Raw genomic sequence first — 22686 nt, 5'->3', positions numbered from 1 at the left:
TATTATTATTATTAAATTAATATGCATCTCCATTATGTCCAAAATTCACCATTAAACTACAAGTGTCACTACTACTTCTCCTTCTTCTCTTCCCTCTTCTCCTCCTGCTCCTCTGTCTTCTTCTTCTTCTTTCTCCTTCTCTCTCTTTCTTTCTTTCTTTCTTTCTTTCTTTCTTTCTTTCTTTCTTTCTTTCTTTCTTTCTTTCTTTCTTCTTCCATCCTTCACTCCAAGGTCCTGGAGAAGATTGCAGCATTAAAACACACTATTAAAAGCAATCCAACTTTTTCATGCCCTGAATCGGGATGAAACAAGAGTCCCATTCCGGAACGGGCGTCAGCGATCACCCTGCCTCTCTGGGCCGAGGCAGCGGAAACCTCCATGCAAAACTCTGCAGCGGGTCTCGTCACGCTGAGCAGATCCTCCAGACTCTCAACTCCTACCGGCTGGGCGGCATCTTCACCGACGTGGTCCTCGCCATGGGTGGGCAGGAATTCCCTTGCCACCGGGTTGCCTTATCCGCCAGCAGCACCTACTTCCGGGCTCTGTTTGCCGGGGGCGCGAAGGAAGGCCGCCAAGGCACCGTCCATCTCCGTGAGGTCTCTGCTCCCAGCATGAGCCTCGTCCTGGACTACATCTACGGCGGGGACATCCTCATCCAGGAGGACAACGTGGAAGACCTGCTGGAGCTGTCCAGCTTTCTCCAAATCCCAAGGCTCAAGGACCCCTGTGTTGCCTTCTTGGAAGGTCAGCTACATCCTCACAACTGTCTGGGAATCTTGAAGGTCGCCAACTCTTTTTCCATCCCATCTCTGACCGAGAGGAGCAAGAAGTGTCTTCTGGAGGGCTTTGTGGAGGTCTCTCACCACAAGGAGTTCCTGGAGCTGGACGCCAAGGAGCTGGTGAGCTGCCTGGCAAGTGATCACCTGGCTGTCCCCAAGGAGGAAGCCGTCTTCGAGGCAGTGATGCGGTGGGTGAACCATGACGTGGTTGCCAGGAAGGGGGCCCTGAAGGATTTGCTCCAGAACGTGAGGCTCCCCCTGCTAGACCCTGTTTATTTTCTAGAAAAGGTGGAGACGGACGAGCTCATCCAGGAATCCAAGGAGTGCATCCCTTTGCTGCTAGAAGCCCGCAAGTATTACGTCCAAGGCAAGGAGGTCAGCTCTCGGCGGTCTAGACCCAGAAGGTAAAAAGAGAGAGAGAAGGTTGCTACTCGGGCTGGGCAACCTATCGATAAATCGTCCCAAACTGGTTTGAAGTCCATATTGTGATACCGGTTCTATAATTTTTGACCTGGCAATATATATAACTTCCCTCCTCCCCTTTGTGGATCCTATTGTTAGTCCTTTCCTCCTGCATTTTTTATAATAATTCAAATAATAATAATAATTTATTATTTATACCCCGTCCATCTGGCTGGGTCTCCCCCAGCCACCCTGAGTGGATTCCAACAAAGTATAAAAATACAGTGGTCTGTTAAACATTAAAAGCTTCCCTAAAGAGGGCTGCCTTCAGATGTCTTCTAAATGTCAGGTAGTTGTTTATCTCTTTGACATCGGGTGGGAGGGCGTTCCACAGGGCGGTGCCACTACCGAGGAGGCCCTCTGCCTGGTTCCCTGTAACTTGGCTTCTCACAGTGAGGGAACTGCCAGAAGGCCCTCGGCGCTGGACCTCAGTGTGGGGCAGAATGATGGGGGTGGAGATGCTCTTTCAGGTCTACTGGACCAAGGCCATTTAGGGCTTTAAAGGTCAGCACCAACATTTTGAATTGGGCTCGGAAACGTACTGGGAAATGTAGGTCTTTCAAGACCGGTGTTATGTGGTCTTGGTGGCCGACCCCAGTCACCAGTCTAGCTGTCACATTTTGGATTAGTTGTAGTTTCTGGGTCAACTTCAAAGGTAGCCCCATGTAGAGCGCATTGCAGTAGTCCAAGCGGGAGATAACCCACCTTTATAGGGATGTGGGTCATGTTGTGTTGCCAAAAGGGTCTTGCCGTCCTCTGAGACTAACAAATTTCTTTTCTTATCCCAGATACATGGAGTTAGCAGAAATGATCGTTGTGATTGGAGGCTGTGGCAAGAAAGGGTCCTTGAAACTTCCTTTTGTGGATATCTTCCACCCCGAGAGCAAACAATGGAAGCCACTATCCAGTGTCCCTGGATATAGCAAGTCAGAGTTTGCTGCCTGCACCTTGAAGAACGACGTCTACATCTCAGGTGAGATGGCTGCATAGAATCATAGAATCGTAGAGTTGGGACCCCGAGAGTCATCTAGTCCAACCTTGCAGAAATATCCTCCTCCCTTCCTTGGCAGGAGATGGAGAAGACCACTGTATGACTGATGGATTGATTGATTAATTAATTAATTAATTGCATTTCATAGAATCATAGAATCATAGAGTTGGAAGAGACCCCAAGGGCCATTGAGTCCAACCCCCTGCCAAGCAGGAAACACCATCGGAGCACTCCTGACATATGGTTGTCAAGCCTCTGCTTAAAGACCTCCAAAGAAGGAGACTCCACCACACACACTCCTTGGCAGCAAATTCCACTGTCGAACAGCTCTTACTGTCAGGAAGTTCTTCCTAATGTTTAGGTGGAATCTTCTTTCTTGTAGTTTGGATCCATTGCTCCGTGTCCGCTTCTCTGGAGCAGCAGAAAACAACCTTTCTCCCTCCTCTATGTGACATCCTTTTATATATTTGAACATGGCTATCATATCACCCCTTAACCTCCTCTTCTCCAGGCTAAACATGCCCAGCTCCCTTAGCCGTTCCTCATAAGGCATCGTTTCCAGGCCTTTGACCATTTTGGTTGCCCTCCTCTGGACACGTTCCAGTTTGTCAGTGTCCTTCTTGAACTGTGGTGCCCTGAACTGGACACAGTACTCCAGGTGAGGTCTGACCAGAGCAGAATACAGTGGCACTATTACTTCCCTTGATCTAGATGCTATACTCCTATTGATGCAGCCCAGAATTGCATTGGCTTTTTTTAGCTGCCGCGTCACACTGTTGGCTCATGTCAAGTTTGTGGTCAACCAAGACTCCTAGATCCTTTTCACATGTACTGCTCTCAAGCCAGGTGTCACCCATCTTGTATTTGTGCCTCTCATTTTTTTTGCCCAAGTGCAATACTTTACATTTCTCCCTGTTAAAATTCATCTTGTTTGTTTTGTTGGATGTTGGATTAGATCAGGCATCAGCAACATTTTTCAGCCAGGGGCCGGTCCACTGTCCCTCAGACCTTGTGGGGTCCGGACTATATTTTGAAAAAAACAAATAACAAATTCCTATGCCCCACAAATAACCCAGAGATGCATTTTCAATAAAAGCACACATTCTACTCATGTAAAGACATGCTGATTCCCGGACCGTCCGTGGGCTGGATTTAGAAGATGATTGGGCCAAATCCGGCCCCCGGGCCTTAGTTTGCCTACCCATGCCTTAAGTCTTTTGGCTCCTGTGTTATGTGGCTGCTCCGTGTCTGCTTTTACAGGAGGCCACCTGAACGGCAGAGATGTCTGGGTGCTGAGCTCGCAGCTGAATGTCTGGATGAGGGTCGCCTCTTTGCAGAAAGGGCGGTGGAGGCACAAGATGGCCAGCCTCCAGGGAAAGGTACAGACTTCTCTTTGTGATTGGTGGGGTGTGTCGTGGCCGCAGGAGGGAGAGGCATTTGTTACTATTCCCCAACGTGACCCATCTCTGCCTCTCCTTTTTTTAAAAAAAATATTTATTGACTTTTCAAAGATTATACAAAAACAAAAAACAAAATATAACAAAAATACAAAACTAAAACAATTTAAAAACACATAAAATTCCATTCACTTATTTTCTTTTAACTTACTTCCCAGACCTCCTCATACCTCCCCTTCTTGTATCCCAATTCAAATTATTAATTCAGCAAATCCTCGCCATTAGTTTTCACTTAATTTTCAACCTTTCTTTCTCCCTCCCCCAATTTATCTTATTCATTACAGCTGAAAACCACTTAATTTCTAACCAACATCATTCTAGCATTCACTAATTTTGTAATATTTCCCAAGATAATCCTTAAATTTCTTCCAATCTTCTTCCGCCGTCTCTCTTCCCTGGTCTCGGATTCTGCCAGTCATTTCTGCCAATCCCATGTAGTCTATCATCTTCATCTGCCATTCTTCCAGAGTGGGTAGATCTTGTGTCTTCCAATACTTTGCGATGAGTATTCTTGCTGCTGTTGTTGCGTACATAAAAAATGTTCTGTCCTTCTTTGGCACCATCTCTGCCTCTCCTCTCCTCTCCTCTCCTGCGTCAGCTTCTGCCTCTAATTCTGGCCGCCTCTCTGCCACCAACTCTCCCCGCTCACTACGCCCTGTTCCCTCTCCATCTTCCGACGCCTCTTCCTCCCAGTCTTCTCCCTCTTTTCCCTCTGACCACTCATCTTTGCCCTACCACCACGCCCCAGGCTCAGCGGCTTCAGTGCTTGTTATGTACTGAGTTGAATAGGATCCAAAATGCAGCAGTCTGATTGGTCCTAGAACAATAGAATTCAGAAAGCAGCAGTCTGATTGGTCCGCAGGAGCCACCCAATCCAACTCCGGGTAGAAGTGAATCCGCAACCTGATTGGCCTACAGGGGAATCCCAGAATTAGCCAATCACGTGGGGCCCATTGTGTAAATAATGTATATAAAGCAGACATTTCGGGGGAACTTCCATTCCTCCTCACAACTGTGAGCTGAATAAAGAGCATGAAATCAACACTCGACTCAGAGTATATTTCAGTGCTGGATTTGCCTATAGCTTAGGGCCCCACTCTCTTGGAGGCCCAAAAAAAATTTAAAGGAAAAAACCCCTGGATTTACATTTCCAAAATGTAAGATAAAAAACAAATAAAATAAAACTTACATACAGCAACAGTGTTTTGTGTTGTGCAGGTTCCTATGATGTAAGTCATGGGCCCCGCCTGCTAGCCTGCTCCCTCAAATATCACGGGTTTGCTCCTTTCTATATATAGGGTGCCTACATTCTGCATGGACTGGTTATTTTGTTATGTGCAAATGGCTTTCGATACCTATTAGGTCCATAAATTACCATATAGCATATTGAGGAGATTTCACCCCTCCCATATCCAAGAATCTCCTGATGTCTCTGCTGATTCTTCAGAGAGGAGGGGGCGGTGTTCTGCTCTCTACTTATTCTACTCCAGCACCACATCAAAGAGTCAGTCAGTCAGTGTGTCGGAGAGAGAGAGAGACTGAGTGTTAGAGATTGTGTGTAGAGATAAGGTTGCTGCTAGGAGCAGCTGCAGACACTCAGTGTAGTGCAGCATTCATTTATGCTTAGACCTCATTAAGCTCTGTATATAGTTGTATTATAGTTGTAGATAGAATAAAGAAGATATTCTACAGAGCTGCTCTCCGAGTCGTTTATGCTCTGCTAGACTCTGCTATACTCTGCTGTGCGACGACTGTCTACTTGTGGAAGTGAATAAGCTGTGAGTCCACAGCACTTTGACCTGTTCCTGTCCACAAGGTGGTCTCTGGAAGTGCTACCCAGCTCGCCTAGCCCAGTCGGGGCTGAAGTGGATGAGTCCAGTTGGTGGCACTGGCTCAAGGGCGATGCTGACACATATATCCAACACAAAAAAACAGTGACAATTTGTTGTTGACAAAGGACAGCTGGACATATAAAGGGCCCCATTACCTTAAGTAGCTTAGGGCTTCATCAAACCTGTATCCGGCCCTGCTTCCGTGTATTTCAGTTCTAGCACCTGTGTATTTCCTTTCTATTTATTTATTTGCAAATTTACAAGCTGCACTTCCATTTTTCTAAAAATGGTCGGCTTTAACCCAGCGATTTCTGTCATCTCCTTAAATACCCTTTGCCAAAATTCTTTTACACAATTTACACCATTTTACTTTTCACAACAACCCTGCAAAGTAGGTCGGGCTGAGCGACTGAGGCTGGCCCAAGGTGGTTTTGCGGCCGAGTGGGGGATTTGAACCCTAGCCCGGCACTCTAACCACTGTACCACACTGCCTCTTGCTCTGCCCACACCCCGTTTACAAGCCCTGCATCTGGGTGAGATCAGAGATCTGATGAATCGCGTCCCCCCCCCCAATTCTCGCCGACAGATCTACGCAGTGGGCGGCTACGACGGCTTTGGCCGCCTGGCCAGGGTGGAATGCTACGATGCCTTTTCCAACAGCTGGGCAGATGTTGCGCCGTTGCCTGAGGCAGTGAGCTCGGCGGCCGTGGTGCCGTGTCTCGACAAGCTGTATGTGATCGGGGGCGCCGTGGAGGACGGGGCCAACACAGATAAGGTACTGCCGGGGTTGCCAACCTCCGGGGGGCCGTGGGGACTTTTGCAAACTAAACCTCTGCAGCTGTCCGCCTCTCCTGGTATGTTTCACCTTACGGTCTTCAAACAAAAACATCTTGGAGGTCCCGGGCCACAGGGAGGTAAGGCTGGCCTCAACCAGAGCCAGGGCTTTTTCGGACGTGGCCCCAATTTGGTGGGAACGCTCTGTCACAAGAGACTAGGGCCCTACGGGACTTGACATCTTTCCGCAGGGCCTGCAAGACGGAGCTGTTCCACCAGGCCTTTGGCCAAGGCACAGCCTGACCCCCTCCTTCAGTAATCGTCAGAGAACTCTAGCGCAATGGTTGCCATCAATTTGATTTGAACTGATTTTATAAGGAATTGATTTTAGAATGCTGTATTATTTTACTGTTCTCTGAGCCCGGCTTCAGCTGGGGAGGATGGGATGTAAACATTATTATTATTATTATTATTATTATTATTATTATTATTAATTGCTCCCCCAGGTTCAGTGCTATGACCCAGAGGAAAACAAGTGGATCTTTCTGTCAGCAGCCCCTTTCCGCCAGCGATGCCTCAACGCCGTTGCTTTGGATCACTCAATTTACGTTGTTGGAGGACTCCTGAGTAAAATCTTCAGCTACAGCCCCCAGACGGACACCTGGGCTGAAGTTGCGTCCCTCCTGGGACCTCTGGTAAGGAGAATGCCATTGGGCCCTTAGAGAATTTGCTGTGGGACCAGTTCCAAGATGGGGTGCCACATCTAAAAGGGCAGAAAAAAGAGACAGGACCCCAGAATGGTGAAAACAGGTTCCTCACCAGCCATCAGTAGGGATAAAGGCACCTGCACCAGCTATTGTCTTGCTTGCTCACAGGAAGTAGCTATTTTATTATTTTATTTTCTATTATTATTCACTAAATTGTAAATTGTTTTGAGTTGCCCTGGGCGCAAGATAAAGAAACCAACAAGTTTAATAAAAAAATAAAAGCCAAAGGCCCCTAGTGGAAAATAAATGTTTTTGCCTGGTGTTTAAATGTATGTAACGATGGGGCCAGACGAGCCTTTCTGGGGACAGCATTCCGCAAGCGGGGAGACACCACCCAAAAGGACCTGTTCTTGTGCTGCTCCTGTTCAGAATACAAGGAGGGTGGGTGTCCAATCCTGGTATCAAATGAGATGTGGCGGGGCTGGCTCAAGACCTTTTGGTGCCTGATGTCAGGAACGTGGCCCCCAGAGCACAGGGGATGAGTTAGACTAGAAATAGGTAAAAAGGTAAAGGGACCCCTGACCATTAGGTCCAGTTGTGGCCGACTCTGGGGTTGCGGCGCTCATCTCGCTTTACTGGCCTAGGGAGCCGGCGTACAGCTTCTGGGTCATGTGGCCAGAGCAGCGCACGAAAACATCGTTTACCTTCCCGCCAGAGCGGTACCTATTTATCTACTTGTACTTTGACGTGCTTTCGAACTGCTAGGTTGGCAGGAGCTGGGACAGAGCAACGGGAGCACACCCCGTCGCGGGGATTCGAACCGCTGACCTTCTGATCGGCAAGTCCTAGGCTCTGTGGTTTAACCCACAGTGCCACCCACGTCCCTAGACTAGAAATAGAACCAAGTAAATGAGGGACTGACTCTTCAGATAAGAGTTGGCTGACAAAGTCAAGAAAGGGCAATTTGACCCCGCTTCCTGGGGAAGACTGTTAGCTCTCAAGGAGAGGAAGAGTTGGGAGGCAGCCAGAGCGTTGCTAGGCAATCAGCAGATAAGCCGAGACCTGAGTCTGTGTCAAGTGACAGTGGGGAGGAGGGGGCAGGCCAACTTCTCAGTCCCCGTTCTAGGCATCTGGATAAGATCAGATGGCGACGGAAGGAAAAGGCAGGGATTTGGCGTCCTTCCTGCTGTGGGAGGGGAAAAATTCTGACTGACCAACTATCGTAAATGCGAGCAGGCGAGAAGCCGTGCTCTGGGTGTGTCTTCTTGTAAATAAACATACATAAAAATGCCGGAGGATCATTACTTCTTATCGGGCCTTGCTTGCCTGCCAGAGATCATTACACCTGAGTAGACCCCAAAGTGGTGTCCTTCCTTCCTACCAGATGAGGGAAGATCTATATTTGGAACAAGGAAGGGAAGAACGATCTAAACAGTGGTACCTTGGTTTGCGAACTTAATCCGTTCCAGAAGTCCGTTCTTAAACCAAAGCTGTTCTTAAACTGAGGCACGCTTTCCCTAATGAGGCCTCCCGCCACTGGTTCCCTTCCACCATTCGGCTTCCGCTCATAGACTGTGGTAAAGTTCGCTAACTGGAACACTACTTCCGGTTTTGCAGAGTTCGTATACCGAATCGTTCATAAGCAGGGCTGTTCTTAAACCGAGGTACCACTGTATCGAGATCTGCTGCTCCTGTAGGTTTTGCCGACTGAGGCAGCTACCTCACCTTGCCTCATGCATGGGCCGGCCCTGAGATGTGGGCAAGTTTAAAGGGGTGGGTGTTTGAGGGAAGGAGAAGCTGAGCCAGCACAAATGACAGCTGAGCTGAGAGAGCGGTTTTTTGTGGATTTCTGAGGGGATACGGTCATCTCCTCTTTCTGACTTTCCCCTCTTCCTTCAGGAGAACTGCGGCGTCACTGTGTGCTCCAGCAAAATCTACATCCTGGGAGGGACAGACAAAAACGAGCAAGGCACAGACAATGTGTTCTCTTTTGATGCAGAGACTGGGGTGGTCGAACCCGAGACCCCGCTCCAGCGCTGCACCAGTTGCCACGGTTGCGTGACCATCCTCCGGAGCAGGACCAGGTGACCCCAGTGGTGACCCCTCCCCTTTTCCCCTTCTACGCAACTACGGCCCGTGCATAATTGCTCCTTTGAAAACTGGTCCTCGAGAGATGGCGCTCCCAATTTGTTGTTGTTTAGTCGTTTAGTCGTGTCCGACTCTTCGTGACCCCCTGGACCAGAGCACGCCAGGCACTCCTGTCTTCCACTGCCTCCTGCAGTTTGGTCAAACTCATGCTGGTAGCTTCCAGAGCACTGTCGAACCATCTCGTCCTCTGTCGTCCCCTTCTCCTTGTGCCCTCCATCTTTCCCAACATCAGGGTCTTCTCCAGGGAGTCTTCTCTTCTCATGAGGTGGCCAAAGTCTTGGAGCCTCAGCTTCAGGATCTGTCCTTCCAGTGAGCACTCAGGGCTGATTTCCTTCAGAATGGAGAGGTTTGATCTTCTTGCAGTCCATGGGACTCTCAAGAGTCTCCTCCACCACCAGAATTCAAAAGCATCCCCAATAGGGATGGACAATTTTGGTTTCTCATTCTTCCAACCTTAAGTGCAGCCCCTCTTCATTTACCGACCAGTTTTGGCATTTCACTTCCCCACCCCGGAAAATCCACACACGTCTTTCTTGTGCTTAAAGAGCACCATTTTGTACGCCGTTTTGCCTCTCACATACATTTCTCCAGGCAGTTTCCTCCGATATAGTGCAGGGGTTTTTTTTGTACATCTTGAATATAAGCACTTTTTTTTTTTGCGTCTGTTCTTCCCATTGCAAAAGTTCAAGAGACAGCTGCATTTCATTTTGCATACTGCTCAGAGAAGTGCCAGTTAACATAGATTTGCATCGAAATGTGAATCGAAGGAATCTCCACATCCCCACCTCCAAAAGTTACTGGACTCCAACTCCTATCATCCATTACCCAGACTGACGGGGGCTGATGGTTTTTGTAGTCTAAAACATCTGGAGGGCACCAAATTGGGGAAGGCTGCCCTTATAACATAAAACCTTGGGGCTGGTATTTGGGTTTTTTTCAGCCATAATTTTGTCTGTGGCAAACCCCAGCAGCTGCAGAACTGGACTGCTGACCCTCTAATATCTTTTTGTGTGTGTATATATCAGGAGTCTGAAAAACGGTTCTCCTTCATTAATTGTTTTAACCTAACAACAGCCCTTTAAGCCAGGCCCATATGACTGATCACCATGTTGCAGACAGAGACAAGGGCTGAGGTGCTTAAGTCTGTGGCTCATCTACAGCTACCTAGAGAGATGAGGAGGGAGGAGATATTCAAATTGTTCACGTTAAATCCTTGGCCCCAATCCTGCCCCATTTCTTCTCTGTTTTTCTCCCAATGAACCCTTTGTTTCTGCTGCTGCGTCCCTCTGCTTCCCCCGAGGCCAATTCGTACAGATGTGCCGCCCCGGTTTTAATCGCCTTCATTTTCACATTTATCGTCTGCGCGTTGCTAAAGAACTCCTAATCTCACAAAGGCAGACCCCTTTCTCCATCCCTCCTGAGCTGCCCCTGCGTTGTGTGGGTGGGCGTTTTCAGAAATATATAATGGGGGTGTCCAGCTGGTGCGAGTTGATAGAGCTCTCAAAATGAGCAACGTTGAAAGACCCCCAGCTGAGAAGGCAGGCGCTTGACGATTAATGGAGATAAAAGGTCGCCATCGCCATCTGGGAACTCCCACTATGGAGACAATGAAGTCAGGTCATTGCAGGGCTTGGCAGAATTAAGTGTTTTAAACTGATTTTAATATTGTATTTTTATTTGGTGATAAGATGCCCTGGGAACCTCTAGGAAGGGCAAGAACAGAACAGCAAGAGGGATTGCTGCTTTCATTGTGCAGTGATCCCTCTTGCTGTTCTGGCTTCTGAGATTCAGAATATTTTTTTTCTTGTTTTCCTCCTCCAAAAACTAGGTGCGTCTTGTGGTCTGGTGTGTCTTATAGAGCGAAAAATACGGTAATAGCTAGAATAGAGATAGACTTATAACCATTCAGAAAACAAACATACTAAGGTGCCATGTGCAAGACAAAGCCTGGAGATAGTGTAAACACGGAGTGGATAAATGCACAACTCTATCTTAACAACCTAGACAGCATCTTAAAAAGCAGAGACATCACCTTGCCAACAAAGGCCTGTTTAGTTAAAGTTATGGTTTTCCCAGTAGTGATGTATGGAAGTGAGGGCTGGACCATCAAGAAGGCTGATCGCCGAAGAATGGATGCTTTTGAATTCTGGTGCTGGAGGAGACTCTTGAGAGTCCCATGGACTGCAAAAAGATCAAACCTCTCCATACTGAAGGAAATCAACCCTGAGTGCTCACTGGAAGGACCGATCCTGAAGCTGAGGCTCCAATACTTTGGCCACCTCATGAGAAGAGAAGACTCCCTGGAAAAGACCTTGATGTTGGAAAAGATGGAGGCACAAGGAGAAGGGGACGACAGAGGATGAGATGGTTGGACAGTGTTCTCAAAGCTACTAGCATGAGTTTGACCAAACTGCGGGGGGCAGTGGAAGACAGGAGTGCCTGGCGTGCTCTGGTCCAGGGGGACACGAAGATTTGGACCCGACTAAATGACTAAACAACAACAAATCTTTACAAGTTACATGTGCAGTAAACGTTATACAGACTGAATAAACAAACCGTTCAAAAAGAGCGTAAGTTCTTCAATGGGTGGTGGCCTTGATTTGCCTTCCTGTGATTGATCCATGCATACGGCTTTGTGTTTCCAACTCAAGACCCATTGAAGGACATCTCATCCAGTTCAATCTTTGAAAAACAGCTTTGAAAAACCTTTTCATATTTTCCAGTGTGCTACCCTTGCCGTTGTAGCGGCACAGGGTTACCGTTCTGTGATTGGACTTGTTGAACGGTTCATTTATCCAGTCTGTATAATGTTTACTGCACATGTAACTTGTTAAGATAGAGTTGTACATTGATCCACTCCATGTTTACAGTATCTCCAGGCTTTCTCTTGCACATGGCACCTTAGTATGTTTGTTGTTTGAATGCTTACAAGTCTATCTCTATTCTAGCTATTATTCTAGTAAATTTGGTTTTACAGTGGTAAGATAAAGAGACCCCTGACCATTAGGTCCAGTCGTGGCCGACTCTGGGGTTGCGCTGCTCATCTCGCTTTATTGGCCAAGGGAGCCGGCGTACAGCTTCCGGGTCTTGTGGCCAGCATGACAAAGCCGCTTCTGGTGAACCAGAGCAGCACATGAAAATGCTGTTTACCTTCCCGCCGGAGCGGTACCTATTTATCTACTTGCACTTTGACGTGCTTTCGAACTGCTAGGTTGGCAGGAGCAGGGACCGATCATCTGGAACTCACCCCGTCGCGGGGATTCTAACCGCCGACCTTCTGATTGGCAAGTTCTAGGCTCTGTGGTTTAACCCACAGCGCCACCCGCGTCCCTTTTACAGTGGTACCTCAGGTTAAGTACTTAATTCATTCCGGAGGTCCGTACTTAACCTGAAACTGTTCTTAACCTGAAGCACCACTTTAGCTAATGGGGCCTCCCGCTGCCACCGCTGCATGATTTCTGTTCTCATCCTGAAGCAAAGTACTTAACCTGAGGTACTATTTCTGGGGTAGTGGAGTCTGTAACCTGAAGCATATGTAACCTGAAGCGTATGTAACGTGAGGTACCACTGTATACTTATAAGCCAGTTTGTGGTGGTGGTGTTTTGTTGTATTATTATTACTGTCACCACATTTGATACTTTGTGTATATACTACCTTTCATAAAGATCACCTCAGATTTCAGTCCCAACTGTACTCTCCAGGTGGGGCTGGGATAGGTCCATGCCTGAAATCCTTGAGAGTTGTCACCCATCAGAATATTGAGCTAGATGTACCAATTGTCTGACTCAGTTTAAGGCAGCTTCCCATGTTCCTAAAATGTAATTTAGAGAGATGCTACTTCCTCATCTAAGAGATACGGTTCCTCTTTAGAGACTCTGACCCAATTTTGCTTGCTGGCTCCTAAGATCAAAGAGCAGATTTTTGCCTATGTTTGGATACAGCTGGATGCCATTTTGAATCAAGATGGCAGACCAAACCATTAAAAACGCTGCATTTTTTGTTTCTTCAAGCAATGCTAAAGCACGAGGCTGCTAGTTAGAGATAAACTGAACTGGCCTTGGTGTTTTATCTGCCCCTGAATTGACTACTGTCTTTTACGCCAGCGTAAAAACCAAACACAATGAAACAAAGAAGGAGAAACAACCAGACCCGTCTATTGAGATTCTTACAATGTTTTTAAATCCATAGATTTCTAATGTCAAAATCAAGTTGTAGGAACGCGGAGGGGTCCAGGCGGGCTGCGTTTCAGAAAGGCAAGAGGCCATCGTTCCTCCACGTCAAGTAGTGAGCGAAGCCTTGCACGATTCTGTTGACGTTATGCTCGCCAAGAAACGCCAGGAGAGTCTCCGCCATGAATTCGTGGTTGAAAAAATAGGTGTAGCATAAGGCCAGGGTCAGCAGGAGAACGCACCCGAGCACCAGGACGCTCAGGACTTTGCCCACCTGCCAGAACCAGTACATGGCTTTCCTGCTCTTAGACTGCTGCAAGGCAACATCCACCAGTTTGGCCTCCACGATTTCATGCATTAGCGAGCCTATCTGCACCCTGTTTTCCTGGTCTAGCCTCAAGATGGTGGCCTGTTGCACGCAGGTCTCCAGCTGGGCCTGCAGATCTTTGATGTCGTTCCTCTGGCTCTGGCGGAGTTGAAGAAGCGCCCCGACTTTTTCCCTCAGCTGAGAGGAATTGTTCTTCTCCGCTTGATAGTGATGCTCGGTCTCCTGTAGCCTATCTTCCAGGCTCTTCAGGTATTTTTTGACCTCCACTGACAGGTTCTGCATCTCTCGAAGGTCCTTCTCCTGAGCGGCTTTGTAGTCTTCGAAAAGGGCCACCTGGGAGGTCACCTCGCGGAGTTCCTTGCTGAGCTCTGCGTTAGCTTTCGCCAAGGCCTTGTTCTGGGCATCCAGTTCATGGATCCTCGTGTTGGTGTGGTCCATCTTCTCTCTAATGTCCTCCACCTTCTTCTGCATCTCCTCCATGGCGGCCTTGAATCTGTCCGCCGTCTCTTGCAGGCTCCGGTTGTGGCCCTTGATGGTGCTGTTGTCCTTGAGCAGGGCCTGGTTCTCAGAATCAAGGTAGGCCACTGTCTCTGTCAGGTCATTGATTTGGTAGCGGAGCTTTTCGTTCGTCGTCGACAGTTCCTCCATCGTCAGCGACATGGTGAAGACGTTTCATTCAGAGCTGGCGACCCTATGAGAAGATTAAAAAGGTAAAGGTAAAGGGACTCCTGACGGGATGCGGGTGGCGCTGTGGGTTAAATCACAGAGCCTAGGACTTGCCGATCAGAAGGTCGGCGGTTCGAATCCCCGCGACGGGGTGAGGTACCGCTCCGGCAGGAAGGTAAACGGCATTTCCATGCGCTGCTGTGGTTCGCCAGAAGCGGCTTAGTCATGCTGGCCACATGACCTGGAAGCTGTATGCCGGCTCCCTTGGCCAATAAAGCGAGATGAACACTGCAACCCCAGAGTCGGCCATGACTGGACCTAACAGTCAGGGGTCCCTTTACATTACCTTTACCTTTAAAAGGACCCCTGACAGTAAAGTCTAGTAGCGAACGACTCTGGAGTTGCGGCGCTCATCTCGCTTTATAGGCCGAGGGAGCCGGCGTTTGTCCACAGTTTTTCCAGGTCATGTGGCCTGGACTAAGCCGCTTCTGGCAAAACCAGAGCAGCACATTTAATTATTTAAATTGTATACCGCCCTATCCATACCTGCAAGTCTCAGGGCAGTTCACAACATAAAAACACAAAACATATAATAAAAACAAAAACATCTCACTAGTCCCCCTCCCAAATGCATTTTAAATGGGCGCTGAATGCTGCACATTTCTTCTTATTTTAAATTTTGCGGCCCACCCATTTTGTTGTTTGTTTGTTTGAAAGAAAGGCATTCTATGAATCTCTGCTGACTCAAATCCTACTTAGAATCACTGGTCCCATTCTAAGGCTCCTTCCTTTTCGATTTTGAGGTGCCTCCTGAAGTCATTTGAATGTGGTCAGGCTCAAGCAACTCATTTTTGTTTCATTTTAACCGTTTTGCACTGTTTTTATGGTGTTTTATGTCTCATTGCCTACGCTGCTGCACGTCGTCATGTTGCTTTGCTTGAGTTGGCGGTGCGTAAATACTTTTATAAATAAAGAAGATATTGCAGAGAGAGAGAGAGAGAGAGAGAGAGAGAGAGAGAGATTCATGAAGAGGCAGAGAGGAAGCTGTTAATGATGAACCGTTGACAGCGAAAGGGCCCCTCAAACAGATTAAAGGGACAGAATGATTCTAATTTTGAGCCTCTTATACGAAGACAGCTAAGCCCCAGAGGGAGAAATGACAGAGATTTATTCCAGCCAAGGGAGCGCCTAATAGCTGATCATCATGATAAATATTTATGCCCAGCTGGGAGCCTTGAGCCTTCAATTCTTCACCCATATGCACTGAAGCTTGGAGCGAGCAATCTGCAGCAAAGCAGATCAGGACCCTGGTCAGCTCCCAGTGGCTTCTCATAGCTGAGCCAAGGAAGATGTTGTCTCAGCCAGAGCCACCTGAAGGCCTAAGAAAGCTGGTGAGGTTGTCTCTTCCAGGGACTTCACCTCCTTAGGAGGGGTGGCCTGCAGTCTTAAAGGGACCACAGCCAATTCTATGGGAAATAATAAGGGTTTTGACCTTTAAAGCCCTATGCGGCCTAGGACTCTTGGACCTACAGGACCGCCTCTCTTGGTATGCCCTGAGGAGGACTTTAAGGTCCACAAATGACAACACTTTGGGGGTCCCGAGCCTCAAGGAGGTTAGATTGGCTTCAACTAAGGCCATGGCCTTTTCAGCACTGGCCCCGACTTGGTGGAACGCTCTGTCACAAGAGACTAGGGCCCTGCAGGACTTGACATCTTTCCACAGGGCCTGCAAGACGGAGCTGTTCCGACTGGCCTTTGGTTTGGTCTCACTATGACTCCCTATATGGGATTTGGTATATAAATTTTCCCTTGGCTTTTTTGCTGGACCATGTAGGACCAGCATGGATAGCTGGCTCAGGTAAATATCTCATGTTTCCTCCCTTTATGGTCTTGATTTATGGGCTACTACTAAAATGAGGCTGCATTTTAAGCTGTATTTTAAGCCATATTTCCATATTTTAATTAACTTTTTTTCCCTGTCCCCCCCCCATATTATGTTTTATTGTAATTTATATTCAGTATTAGCTTCCTGAGCCTGGCCCTGGCCAGGAAGGGCTGGGTATAAATATTATTGTTGTTGTTAATTAAATTTGTATACTGCCCTATAAAGGTAATAGATAAAGGTAAAGACTCCTGGATGGTTAAGTCCAGTCAAAGGTGACTATGAGGTTGCGGCGCTCATCTCACTTTCAAGCCGAGGGAGTCGGCATTTGTGCGCTCTCATTGCTCGGTCCCAGCTCCTGCCAACCTAGCAGTTCAAAAGCACAAAGTGCAAGTAGATAAATAGGTACCACTCCGGCGGGAAGGTAAATGGCATTTCCGTGTGCTGCTCTGGTTCGCCAGAAGCGGCTTAGTCATGCTGGCCACATGACCCGGAAGCTGTACGCCGGCTCCCTCGGCCAATAAAGCGAGATGAGCGCTGCAACCCCAGAGTCGTACACAACTGGACCTAATGGTCAGGGGTCCCTTTCCCTTTAGACCCATTGACATTAACAAACATGACTACAACACCATGCATTTAAAGCACTATTCTAGCACTTTCACAGCCATGGAGCAGCCTGGGAACTGTAGTTTGCGAAGGGTGCCGACCTCCTAGAGCTGCCATGCTCAGCCCTCTTAAAAACTACAGTTCCCAGGATCCCCCTTGTCTGTTAAAGTGGCAGAATAATCCTTTCACTGTGTTTTGTGGGTGGCACCATGGTTAGGCCCATTAATTTCAATAGGCCTACTCTGAGTAAATTTAATGCCACTCCTTCAGCCAAAATTGTTCCCCCCCCATCACAATTAGGTTTAGACAAAGGTTAAAGGTAAAGATAAAGGGACCCCTGACTATTAGGTCCAGTTGTGACCGACTCTGGGGTTGCGGCGCTCATCTCGCTTTATTGGCCGAGGGAGCCGGCGTACAGCTTCCGGGTCATGTGGCCAGCATGCCTAAGCCGCTTCTGGTGGACCAGAGCAGCGCACGGAAACACCGTTTACCTTCCCACCGGAGTGGTACCTATTTATCTACTTGCACTTTGACGTGCTTTTGAACTGCTAGGTTGGCAGGAGCAGGGACCGAGCAACGGGAGCTCACCCCTTTGTGGGGATTCAAACCGCCGATCTTCTGATCGGCAAGTCCTAGGCTCTGTGGTTTAACCCACAGTGTCACCTGCGTCCCAAAGGTTATGTTTGTATAAATGGGACCTTGATTCCTGCTCACAGGGGAGATTTTGCTGGAAGACTGCATATGCCCACTTTAATAACATAACACCTTTTCAATGCCTGCCCCTGAGCGTAGCTGTGATTTTAATGAATGGGGAGTTGCTTATTCAAGTAAACCTAGGCTTTAAAATCCGTTCTGGTATATCTGTAACAAATGACTTTGCCTGCACATGTTTAAGGCAAAAGCGCCCCCTGCTGGTTCACGTATAGTACTGCCGAAGGTTTTCCAAGACTCACTCTGTCTCCTTGGGACCCACGAAATTTGCACCAGCGGGGAGAGAGAAACTGTTTTCCCCAGGAAAAATGGGGAGGAGTGTCGGAGGATCAAGCTTTCTTTACGGAGCCTGGAAAATGGAAACAAAAGGGTTTTTTTAAAAGCCTGCCTGAGTGCTTTGCCCATGCTCCAATGTTCTATTGATTCCACACACAAAAAATAAAAATAAAAAGATTTTCTTGGTTTGCAGAAGTATGTGTGTTCTCTCCTCAACCCCCCAGGTTATAGAATCTTTTCTACAGATGTTGCATTTGATGTGAGACATTATTGTTGTAAACACTATAAGGTTGCCCCTTCTGACCGCAGCAATAATAATAATAATAATAATAATAATAATAATAATAATAATAAATAATTTATACCCTGCCCATCTGGCTGAGTTCCCCCAGCCATTCTGGGCGGCCCCCAATCGAGTGTTAAAAACAATACAGCATTAAATATTAAAAACTTCCCTAAACAGGGCTGCCTTCAGATGTCTTTTAAAGATAGGATAGTTGCTTATTTCCTTCACATCTGGTGGGGGGACGTTCCACAGGGAGGGCACCACCACCGAGAAGGCCCTTTGTCTGGTTCCCTGTAACCTCACTTTTCGCAATGAGGGAACTGCCAGAAGGCCCTCGGTGCTGGATCTCAGTGTCCGGGCTGAACGATGTTTGGAAATGTCCCTCTATCCAAATGCTTGTTACATGAAAATTCATTTAACCAGACTCAAGGATATGTTCCCAAACCTCACTAAACGCACTGCAGATTGAGACATCCAAACAGCCGGACCTGTTTTTTCCTTCCTTGTTTGCCTTTTGCAAGGTTTCGGAGGGTTTTCCTGGGTTAGAAATTTGCCCATAGAAATAAACAGAAGTGATTGACTGATTATGTGCTCACCTAGACGAACAATTTCCTGAGACTGCATTGTGTTTGGGAAGTATTGGTCAAGAACTACAGTTCCCATAATATATTTTTTTGGGGGGGGGTCATGCCTTGGATGTGTGTTCAATACATGGCATGAATCCAGTTTCGCCAATCAAAATAGGCACGTCTCAGATGTTGAGGTCTAATTCCAAAGCTGAAAATTGAAACGGCGAGTCTTGCGGTCACCCCCAGCGGTTGGATGTCCATGTTTCATGTATGACCTAGCTGAGATTCCTGCACTGCAAGGGGTTGGACTAGATGGCCCTTAGGTCCCTGCAAACTCTACAATTCTTTGGTTTTTAGTATTTAGCCAGGCTTGGGCATTTTGTGAAATTTCATCCCCGCACGAATTCCCCACCCCTGACCTCGAACCCTCAGCCTACGTTCTGGAGATGCTATACCTGTGTGACTCAGCCGCAGGTGCGAGGGCTAGCAAGAGAATTTGGCACTGCCATGGCGCCCAGGTTGGACTCCTCCCTGGATGGTCGTGATGAGGATATTTTTGGCCTAGCACCCCAATTCCGCCCTTACTGTGTTGTCCATTGCAACTCCCCTCCCTCCCCTGCTTTCCGTTTTCAGATATTCGGCATTTTTTTGGCCTCCAAGCCCAAAAACACGGGTAGAAAACACACCCCTCTTTCCTATATCGCCGGCTGCCAGCTCCTCGTTTGTTTCCATCTGTCTGTTTTTAATTCGGCACCCATGTCAGGAAGGTAGAAATCACTCGGGGCCCCATTGTGTTGTCGTTCGTCATGGCAACGCCTCAGCCAATAGCGTCCGCGGGGAGGCAGGGTGATGTCACAAACCTTGGCTCTGATTGGGCTCTTGAATTCCACTTTCTTGAAAGGTTCTTTGAATGACACTTTGAGAACTTGCCACTGCATTTTGGGCGTGTGTTCATGGAGGAGTGGGGAGGTGGTCATGGGAGAAGCAGGTATCTTTGCCCTCTAGGCCCATAGCCTAGTGGGTAGGGCATCTGTCTAGCGTGCAGAAGGCCTCAGGTTTTACCCCCAGCTTCTCCAGGTGGGGTTATAGCATTGGTTGGCCTTCTGCCATGTCCAAAGAAGAGGGAGTTCTCCTAGATGGAACAAGAAGAGAAGGGTGGACAGGAAGGAGGAGAAACCGCAGTAAAGTCAAGGAAACAGGTCACTTCTGGTTGTTCCCAGCACAGCTCCTGGGGTTCTGCTGACCATCATCAAGGACTAAGCCTTTAGTGTGGCAGACCCTGCCCTGTGGAATTCCCCACCTCTTGAAGTTTGGGGAGAACCTGTTAGGATTCTTCCTCCGTGTCTGCAGTCATGAGATTGTTGTCTATCACATGACGGTGTTTGTTTTCATTCCACAGTGTGGGAAGTGATGGAGAAAGAATGTTTGGTGTTACTGTGTTCCATGAAGTGGGACTATTGTCCTTTGTCCTTTTTCTCTTTGCTGTCTGATGCTAGAGAGGGAGGGAGCCATGTTGCAGTGCTCCGTGTGTGTTTATATGTAAATAAAGTAGATTAGCCAAGATGCTGAGCTATGGAGTCTGTTATGCGAACCGCCAATACTCTGCAGGTTCCTAAGTGTGCTGATGCTTCTTGATATCAGTTGCTGTGAGATTGGGCTGAAGAAAGTTTTTGAAGCTCCCAAAGGACAGACCAGGAGGGAGAGAACTTGCCAGTCAGGCATGTGTCTCTGCCAGGGTCCTACTTGCGAGTAGGACGATCCTAACAGAACCATCTCTCCATTCGTTCATCCCTTGAAGACTCTCTAGAATGGAGAGTCATCTGCAGTGTGAATTTTCTTCTTTTAATCCGGTTGTAATAATAATTTATTATTTATAGCCCACCCATCTGGCTGGGTTTCCCCAGCCACTCTGGGCGGCTTCCAGCAGGATACAGTGGTACCTTGGGTTAAGTACTTAATTCATTCTGGAGGTCTGTTCTTAACCTGAAGCACCACTTTAGCTAATGGGGCCTCCTGCTGCCGGCACGCTGCTGGAGCACGATTTCTGTTCTTATCCGGAAGCAAAGTTCTTAACCTGAAGCACTTATTTCTGGGTTAGCGGAGTCTGTAACCTGAAGTGTATGTAACCAGAAGCGCATGTAACCTGAGGTACCACTGTATTATAAACACATAAAAAAATCAAACATTAGAATCATAGAATCATAGAGTTGGAAGAGACCACAAGGGCCATCAAGTCCAACCCCCTGCCAAGCAGGAAACACCATCAGAGCACTCCTGACATATGGTTGTCAAGCCTCTGCTTAAAGACCTCCAAAGAAGGAGACTCCACCACACTCCTTGGCAGCAAATTCCACTGTCGAACAGCTCTTACTGTCAGGAAGTTCTTCCTAATGTTTAGGTGGAATCTTCTTTCTTGTAGTTTGGATCCATTGCTCCGTGTCCGCTTCTCTGGAGCAGCAGAAAACAACCTTTCTCCCTCCTCTATGTGACATCCTTTTATATATTTGAACATGGCTATCATATCACCCCTTAACCTCCTCTTCTCCAGGCTAAGCATGCCCAGCTCCCTTAGCTGTTCCTCCTAAAAACTTCCCTAAACAGGGCTGCCTTCAGATGTCTTCTAAAAGTCAGATAGTTGTTTATTTCCTTGACATCTGATGGGAGGGTGTTCCACAGGGCGGGCGCCACCACCGAGAAGGAGCTGGACCTCAGTGTCTGGGCCAAATGAAGGGGGTGGAGATGCTCCTTCAGGTCTACTGGGCCGAGGCTGTTTAGGGATTTCAAGTTCAGCACCAACATTTTGAATTGTGCTCGGAAATGTACTGGGAGCCAGTGTAGGTCTCTCAGGACTGGTGTTATTGGTCTCGGTGGCCGCTCCCAGTCACCAGTCCAGTTGCCACACTCTGGTTTAGTTGTAGTTTAGCTCCTCGTTGGTATTTTCTTAGGTCTCTCGCTCTTTCAAATCTGCCTCACAGGGTAGTTGTGAGGCTAAAATGGGGGAGGAAGAGAGCTATGTCTGCCGGCTTGAGCTCCTCAGAGAAAAGGTGGGGTAAAAATAAATAAAGCCCCGCTCAATGTGGAGGCATATACAGTGGTACCTCAGGTTACAGATGCTTCAGGTTACATACACTTCATGTTACAGACTCCGCTAACCCAGAAATAGTACCTAGGGTTAAGAACTTTGCTTCAGGATAAGAACAGAAATGGCGTAGCTGCAGTGGGAGGCCCCATTAGCTAAAGTGGTACCTCAGGTTAAGAACAGTTTCAGGTTAAGAATGGACCTCCAGAACGAATTAAGTACTTAACCCGAGGTACCACAGTATTTATTTACAGTTCAATGTAACAAAGTACAGTGGTACCTCAGGTTACATACGCTTCAGGTTACAGACTCTGCTAACCCAGAAATAGTACCTCAGGTTAAGAACTTTGCTTCAGGATGAGAACAGAAATCGTGCTCTGGCAGCGCGGCAGCAGCGGGAGGCCCCATTAGCTAAAGTGGTGCTTCAGGTTAAGAACAGTTTCAGGTTAAGAACAGACCTCCAGAATGAATTAAATACTTAACCCGAGGTACCACTGTATAATAACAGATGCCAAATGAAATAAAGCAGAAAGGAATATCTAGAATGCAACGTAAAGGAACCAAGTTCCATACCAAAATCAAACATAATAAATTAATATCACAAGGTTCAAAGCAGCATTAGTTGTTATATTACTCCAGTACTCTATAAAACTCAATTTATCAGTGGAGACAGTATCTTGTTGTCTGCCTTCTCTGGTTCTCACCATATATATAATCATAGAACTGTAGAGTTGGAAGGGGACACGGGGATTTTCTACCTAGTCCAACCCCCTGCAATGCAGGAATCTTTTGCAGCTTGTAAATTTGCAAATAAATAAATAGAAAGGAAATATACAGGTGCAAGAACTGAAATACATGGAAGCAGGGCCGGATTTAGGTTTGATGAGGCCCTAAGCTACTCAAGGTAATGGGGCCCTTTATATGTCCAGCTGTCCTTTGTCAACAGCAAATGGTCACTGTTTT

The 22686-nt window shown here is 47.5% G+C and overlaps 2 protein-coding genes across 4 annotated transcripts; one reads left to right on the top strand and one right to left on the bottom strand.

Moving 5' to 3' along the window:
• Positions 1-302: 302 nt before the first annotated feature.
• Positions 303-9269, top strand: KLHL35 (kelch like family member 35; the record flags this gene model as incomplete). The annotated part of the gene is made up of 6 exons (XM_081909135.1): positions 303-1183; positions 2030-2214; positions 3493-3611; positions 6108-6296; positions 6802-6990; positions 8902-9269. 6 exons carry the CDS (start codon positions 303-305, stop codon positions 9088-9090), a joined length of 1752 nt encoding a protein of 583 aa, XP_081765261.1. The 3' UTR covers positions 9091-9269.
• A 4038-nt stretch (positions 9270-13307) lies between these two features.
• LOC309369286 (uncharacterized protein) lies at positions 13308-19456 on the bottom strand. 3 transcript variants are annotated; one of them, XM_081910097.1, is made up of 3 exons: positions 19100-19456; positions 17756-17862; positions 13308-14339 (listed from the first exon to the last, which is right to left on the bottom strand). In XM_081910097.1, the coding sequence occupies exon 3, from the start codon at positions 14306-14308 to the stop codon at positions 13397-13399; it is 912 nt and encodes a 303-aa protein (XP_081766223.1). In that variant the 5' UTR covers positions 14309-14339; positions 17756-17862; positions 19100-19456; the 3' UTR covers positions 13308-13396. The 3 variants fall into 3 exon arrangements, with proteins under 3 accessions (XP_081766223.1, XP_081766224.1, XP_081766225.1); XM_081910098.1 differs by having other exon boundaries at positions 19331-19455; XM_081910099.1 differs by lacking the exon at positions 17756-17862 and having other exon boundaries at positions 19331-19455.
• Between the last annotated feature and the right edge of the window lie 3230 nt (positions 19457-22686).

Source organism: Podarcis melisellensis (assembly GCF_964234715.1).
Source record: "Podarcis melisellensis genome assembly, chromosome: 4".
Lineage (NCBI taxonomy): Eukaryota > Metazoa > Chordata > Lepidosauria > Squamata > Lacertidae > Podarcis > Podarcis melisellensis.
This window is presented reverse-complemented; position numbering and strand designations above follow the sequence as displayed.

Coding starts and splice junctions, on each gene's coding strand:
- LOC309369286 (XM_081910097.1), bottom strand. CDS start 14,308: ATGTCGCTGACGATGGAGGAACTGTCGACGACGAACGAAAAGCTCCGC.